The sequence below is a fragment of the Galeopterus variegatus genome, unplaced genomic scaffold, assembly GCF_000696425.1.
Source record: "Galeopterus variegatus unplaced genomic scaffold, G_variegatus-3.0.2 Scaffold547, whole genome shotgun sequence".
In the NCBI taxonomy this organism is placed as follows: Eukaryota; Metazoa; Chordata; class Mammalia; order Dermoptera; family Cynocephalidae; genus Galeopterus; species Galeopterus variegatus.
In genome coordinates, this window is record NW_007726658.1 from 520,326 (window position 1) to 527,386 (window position 7,061).

Here is a 7,061-nt window from a genome sequence, read left to right on the forward strand (position 1 = left end):
TGCCGGTCGCAGTACGGGCGCAACACCGAGGGTTGCGATCCCGTTACCGGTCATGAAAAAAGACAAAACAGGAAAAAAAAAAAAAGAATCCTCATAGTCACACAATAAACAGGGCAAAAGGAGAACTCCTAATCCCTGACTCTCTCCCCGTCCCTTTTTTCGTGGTCTTGTAGTCACACTGAGATTGTGTCAAACCTAACCTAGCAGGACATTGTTCACTGCTTAATTGGTATTTTCAGATGACCCAGGGTTAACACGTTAAGTTAATGAAGATTTCCCCACAGTAATAATGTTCAATAACAGAGGAGATGCTAGAAGGATTCCTGCTTAGATCAGTTTGCATGGAAATCTCTGAAACTCATTTGAGGTGCCATTTTCATTATTTAGCATTGTTGGAGTAGATTCTTCTTCAGGCTGACAATTTGCCAAATGAATTATTATCCAGGGGCACCATTGGGTTGACAGTTTTTTTATATTAAGTAATTTAATTTAATTGAGAATACTTATTAACCCATAGAGCAAGCATGGATGAAGGACTGATGATAGAGCATCTCCCAAACCGAACCAGGCTCCATACTGGAGGAGGCTCAGCAGACTACATTCTCCACTTCTTTATTTAGCTGAAGTTGGGTGACTGTGATCTACTGTGCAGTGTACTGAGTACAGACAGCTCAGCTGCATGCACTAGCCTGGCCTCATGCGGAATATCTTCACTTATACTGTAGAAGATTCCACTGTCATTTTGAGTTCCAATTATGGAGTAGGAAGAGAACCAGTCACTTTCCAATCATCATTATACCACTTGGTTTTCTTTGAGGCTAAGCTTTGACTGTCTTCTCATCCCTTTCCTTCTAGGAGGATAGATGTGGAATACATGCTGTCATTATGCTGACTATTTAACTTAGGTGAGCCAGGTAGGCAGGCAGGGTATGCTTTTCTGTTGCCAAGGTCAGGTGGACCATGGGCTCACAAGGCCATCAAGGATTCTATAGGACTATCATGGCCATTGACAGAGCTCCCATATTTCAATAATGAATGGTATCTTAGAGCTCGCCCAGTCCAACCTTCTCATTCTACTGATGATAAAACTAAAATCCAGAAAGGTTAAATAGTTTGTCAAAGTTATACAGTTGGTAAGAGACAGAACCAAGACTACAAGGAAGCTTTTTTTTTTCCCTTTGAGTGTTCTTTCATTATGAAGATGCCAATAGATACTAAGTCAGATATGCAAAATATGTCAAAAGATATGTCAAAAGTAAAAGAAGTCACAAAAATCTTTAGTGCTATATTTTAAATTATCAGGTAAAAAAGAGGGTAGTGTGTTGACTTTCTTCAAAGAATGTTACAAATTCCTAGGCAGGAAAAGCCTATGGATGCACCTAGGAAAACAAATACTTCCCTTTGTTCTTTAGGGATTGACTGGCATCCTCCCCAAAGAAATATGAACTGGGCTGGAAGGAGACTTAACAAATACTAAGGAAAAACACCTTCATATTTCAAACTGCAGCTCAAATATCCAAATACATACAATATAAGATGTATGTACATGTCTCCATGTGCATGTGTTTTGTGTCTCTGTATGTCTGTGTCTGTGTGTGTGCATGCATGTGTTTATGTATGTTTGTTGGGGTGCCTCTGTGTTTTCACGTTTGTGTATATGCAAGCATGTCCGTGTGTATCTGTGTTATGTATGTTCTACATATATGTTTGTGTGTGTGTGTCTATGTGTGCACTCAGGCCCCAGGCATGACAAGCAAGTGTGCCCTTCACACTGGAGAGAATCCTGGGCTGATTTGTACCCTGGCACTGCTCCTTACCAGTTTTGCTTCATGAGCAAGTTACATTGTTTTCTGAATCTCAGTATTCTTATCTATAAATTGGCATGTGTAATACTCACCACAAAACAAAAAGGTCAACCAGTGTGCTTTTTGGTCACTCAGCCATTTTAGTAATTAAATTAACTGCATTTACACAAAATTTGGTTATATTTTATTGTAGAATCTTCAATGTGATTGGTCTCCCAATCAACCAATTTTGGCCTTCCTGAAAACATGCATCATTGTAATTAATCCTTACAGCAACTCCATGAGTGAAGCACACTTATTTCACTTTACATATTGAGATATGATGTGCTCAGTCCCCTGGGATCAGATTTCAGGCCACTCTCCTGAGTCTTAAGCAACTCTCCTAGGACTCAAGCTCTGCCCCTGCGTCTTGAGCTATGGTGGCCTGTGGCACCCATTTTCCGCACCAGCACTGGGAGATTGAGACCACAAGGGGCAGATTTATGCAAATCCAGTGGCCGAGCATGCTCGGTAGAAAGGAGTTATAAAACTGAGTAGCTGAGTGTGCTCAGTAAAGTGGAATTTATTCTTTGAATGACTTCCCACTGGAGGTGCTAGAGAGCATAGAATATATTTGAACATATTCTATGCATGTGATAGAATTTAACGAATGAGCATGCTCTAAAAGAGACGGAGCATGTGCAAGACTAGGTTACATAACTTGGAACCACCCCCTTGGTTGAATATTCATTAGATATCATGAATATGTATTAGACAGTGAAACTATAAAAGTGGAATCCCAGTAGAAGGTGGGGCTTCTGTTCACTCTCCTAGAGCCAGCCTGCACTTTGTCTATGAATATGTGTTTCTTACTTTTGTATTAAACTTGGTGTGGGCCCTGCTCAGTCTCTGGAGTTAAGCTGCACTTCCTCTGTGAAAACCTGTATCTCATATTCATTACACGAAACCTGTTCTCACTTTCTACCACAACTCTGCTCTTGAATTCCTTCCTGTGGCATAGTCAAGAACCTGGTAAGAGGATGGGATGGATTGAGGCTGGCCATAGGGCCTCCCCAGACCCTCTCTTCTGGCATCAATATGAAGGAACTGAGATGTCAAGGTGAAGTAATCTGCCCAGAGTCACACTCGGAGTTTTGGAGGGCTGGGACCCAAACCCACACTTGTCTCCAAAGCCAGCCTTGCAATCACTCTCTCCTTTACTTTGACTCGGCCCAAGGCTGTTGTGAAGAATAATAGTAGGGGGGTTGTGGCATTATCACTGGCATCCTGGTTCTCTACCCAGCTAGTGTTTTCCCTCTTCTCAGATGCAACCATTTCCCCTTATATCCCAGCTGGCCCACGATTTCTTAAAGTCAACCCACCGTTCTCCCCTGGTGGAGATACTAGGAAGAAGAGCGAATTGGGGGAAATTCAAATTGAACAGACAGTGAATGCTGGCTTCACTTAGAAGTGCATGTGCTGACACATCTTAAAAGCACCTGGAGGTACTGGACTTGCCTTGCAAGTTTTTGACAGTCATTTAACTGCTGCACACCACTGCTCCTGGTATTCACCCCAGGAAGCAACAGAAGGAGAATGGCTGGGACATGACTTTAATCCCTTCCTAATCTCTGGAGTCTCATAGTCCTTAACTCTTCAAATATCGAACTATAGGAACTTGGTTCACAGAAACATTATGGTCACAGGAGGCCCAGGTACTGAGCTATAAAATTCAGGAAAAGCAGGGGAACAAAAAGGCTACCAGGCGGTTACCTTCAAACTAGTTTGAATACAGTTAGTGAGAAAAAGAAGAAAAATCCTACTTACAAAATTATTATTTTTGTTTAGCAAGATATATAGACTTAATTTTGCACAGAAAATTGCACAGGAAAAAACCTCTCGGCAGAGCCCTTTAAAAGCAATTTAATACTTTTAATAAGGCAAATCTTTCTAATTCTCAACTATTTAGCCATGAAGTCTTAAAATCCAATGAAAACCTGTCTTCAATAAATGCTCCTTTGCAAATTTTATTGCCCATGTAACAACCTGAGAATACTAACATTCTTTAGACACTTACATTTAATTACAGCGATAAATATTGAGCTTTTAAAACTGCCTTTCACGTAATTTAGTATAATGAAGTGCCTATAAAATATGGGTTTGCTTTTCTGATTCTTTGTGTCTCAAATTTATAAATAAGGTCAACTTACCAAGCAGCCTGCAAATTTCTAAGCAATTGCACCTTATTTTTCAAGTAGTTATTTAGAAATATAGAACCATATATTGCAGGACAAATAGAAACATGGGAAGGGCTTTGCATTTCATTCATTAACAGTTCTTCAGAAGATTTGGGCAGGAGTTAGTCCCATCATGGAATGATGACAGCTTGGCATCAGGAGACAACAAGGCCAAGGTCAATGAGGCAGAGGTGAGTGCAACTTTCCTCACTTTGAAATTTCTCTCTCTCTCTCAAGGGCAGAAGACAGCACATTGGACTAGTGTTTAGTAGATCAGGCCTCTGAGCTATGTTCCAAAGCCATGTTGCCTCTCTGAGATTCAGATTCTTCCTCTAAAAGGCAAGAATAATCATAACACCAGGAGGATTTAATTCAACTTAATATATGAAAGTGTTTGCAAGCCAAAATTCATCTCTTTCAAGTAAGGTAGTATTATGATCTTTATAGTTGTTTCTCTGTATACCTGCTCTGACCAGAATCAAGTACATGACTTTGGCCTTATTGGTGGTATCATCTCACTCCCTGTTTGAAGCTGCCCTTTTCTATTGCCATAGACTGGTCCTAAAAATGTTTGCCATGGTCCCTGAGAGTTACAAAAATGTGTGAATGAACGAGCAGAAAACTACTTCACTGCTAGAAAAGCAAATTCGGCCTTAATGTGTCTATAGACAGTGTCACCTTGGCTACCTATCTAAAATTGCAGCCCTGCATACACTTTCTGTCTCCCTCCACAGCTTTACTGTTGTCCATGACGAGCTCATATCAAACATACACTTTAACTGTTTTGTCTTCTTTCTGTCTCCTCCATTGCAATGTAAGCTCAGCTCAGGCACGAACATTTGTCTGTGTCATTCACTGTCATATTCTTTGCACCAAGAACAATGATGGAAATGCAGAAAAATGAATGTACGATGACCAGCCCACTGCCCTTATATAAATGCTCATATACCTGCAGCCAGAGGAAACCTGGAGGCTACTAGGAACGGCTCACTACAAGGCTTATATTTCTTATAGCATTTCAATTCCAATATCTCAAAGCACATAAAACAATTTTTTTTTTCATTTTTAATGCTTTCTGCTATTGGCCTCATCAGCAGTTTCCATATTTAAGCCATTTTTGTCTTTTTAGTTCTTCTTTCTGTGAAGAGGGAGGATACTCATGCCTCAGATGCTAATCGTAGGTTTACAGAAAAACATAAACCATAAAGAGGGAGTTTCTCCCTCTTCCTAATTACAGCTTAAGCGTTAATTCCAAATCCGCTCTCCTAAGCAGTTACCCACCATTTAATGTTTGTAAATTACCATTGTATACTCATTTGCAAGAAACCAGAGCATGATTATAAACAGCACTAATAATAAACAGGCATAAAATTTTTTACCACTTTCCATTCGCACAGCACTTGGGAAATATGTCAAATTATCCTGTGGCAGATTGGAAAGAGGAGGGTGTGTGAGAAGTTACGGCCCAACTGCTAATGACGCTGTTTCCATATTTTGTAGCTTGGGAATCACTATTTAGAAAACTCTAGCTTTGTTCATTAGCTGCAACAGTAGAAGATGAGTCCACCCAGATCTTTAAAGAGAAAGATCAGAAGTGAGAAAAATACCAGTATAGTGTTGTTTTCATAAATCTTCAAGAGGAACTTTCTTCTCTCTTTATGCAATCACACAGACAGTGGACAAGTTTTGACAATACAGGAAGGGGATGCTTCTTTCTGTATTTAATTCCATCAGGTCTCTGACTCCTTGAGTTTGAAAAACCCCTTCATGTTGTAGAATTTTCCTAAATAAAACTCGGCACTTGTGCAGGAAGAAACATAATGTGATTCTATTTCCAGTTCTAGAGCCAGTACAAACACTTATTTGTTAAACGCTGTTGAAGAGAGTGTAAAATTATGCAGATGATAATGGTAAAGTGTCTTAATGTCTTCCTTTTCCACCTATGAATGTGCTGCTTTCAGGGAATTCTCCTGACAAAGCCTCATGATTGGCTATCAGTAAATTAGAGACACAAAATTCTTTAAATTTATCTTTTCTGTTTTCAGAGAGAAAGATGCAATATAGATGGAGAAGAATGTTATGTTTGAAGACATTTCCTTCATCTAGAGAGTCTAATTTAGTCTCCAAAATGTGCATACATGCAACAAATACATTTATTTCTCTTTCAATTTTACCACAGAAGCCCTTTGGTGCTTTGCCATCGACCAAGTGGTCACAGTGGAAAAACTCAGCTCAGATTGGGCCACTTTAATTTATAGCATGCAGAGAAAGGCACTCACCAGCACTGACAGTGATAGCTTCAATGAACTGTTCCCTCCAGCTGTTTGTCCCAACCACAAGGGCCAGGTTTGTCTTCTTAATGAGTTTGTCCACAGTACTCTAGAAAGGTTGAAAAGAATAAGATAGTAACTGCTGCTTTTGTTAAGGCCTTGGGAAATCTAAGACCTTGTTGATTTTGAAACCCCAGAGTTATATAAAGGGTAGCAGATGTCAGAATAGGCTCAGAACAACAGTATTGACATCAAACACTGTTATGATTATGCAAACAAGCATGGTCTTTAGCTGGAAATATTCTGAAATGGAAACTTCTTTGTAGCAAATACAAGCCTCCTTCACTGACTAATGCCCAATGAAGAATCACCTAACTGTTTAGAATAGCAGATGTTGCATGGCCCAACCATTCCCTTGGATGTTTTATGAACTTGCTTCTCCACTGGCTTCATCTATAGTGCACTGTCTGCAACTGAATTAACATATGCCCTGCTCAGTATTATGTATCTATGGAAAACCAAAAGCAACAGGCAGATTACGAAACAAAAACTATTATTATTATATGAAATGCAGCCAGCTAGCAGAGCCTCGAGGTTGTTTGCTACATGATCATCAATAAATGTATTTTTTTTTTGGCTGCTAGTTTCGTCAGCCTTGCAGGTGTTAGAGAATTACATTCTCACCCTGCTCTACTCTTGTTGCAAACAAAAAACGAAAAGGTGAGACAAGAAAAGGTCAATTCTAATGGTTCAAGACACACTGCAACTGA

At 39.8% G+C, this 7,061-nt stretch overlaps 1 protein-coding gene across 1 annotated transcript in view; it reads right to left on the reverse strand.

Annotated features, from left to right (window-relative positions):
• LOC103588301 (sodium/calcium exchanger 1-like) overlaps nt 1-7,061 on the reverse strand; it is a 95,288-nt gene that overhangs the window by 47,031 nt on the left and 41,196 nt on the right. Inside the window, exon 6 of the mRNA XM_008569954.1 lies at nt 6,301-6,400. Within this exon, the coding sequence (XP_008568176.1) occupies nt 6,301-6,400 (100 nt within the window). The remainder of the gene's footprint in view (nt 1-6,300; nt 6,401-7,061) is intronic.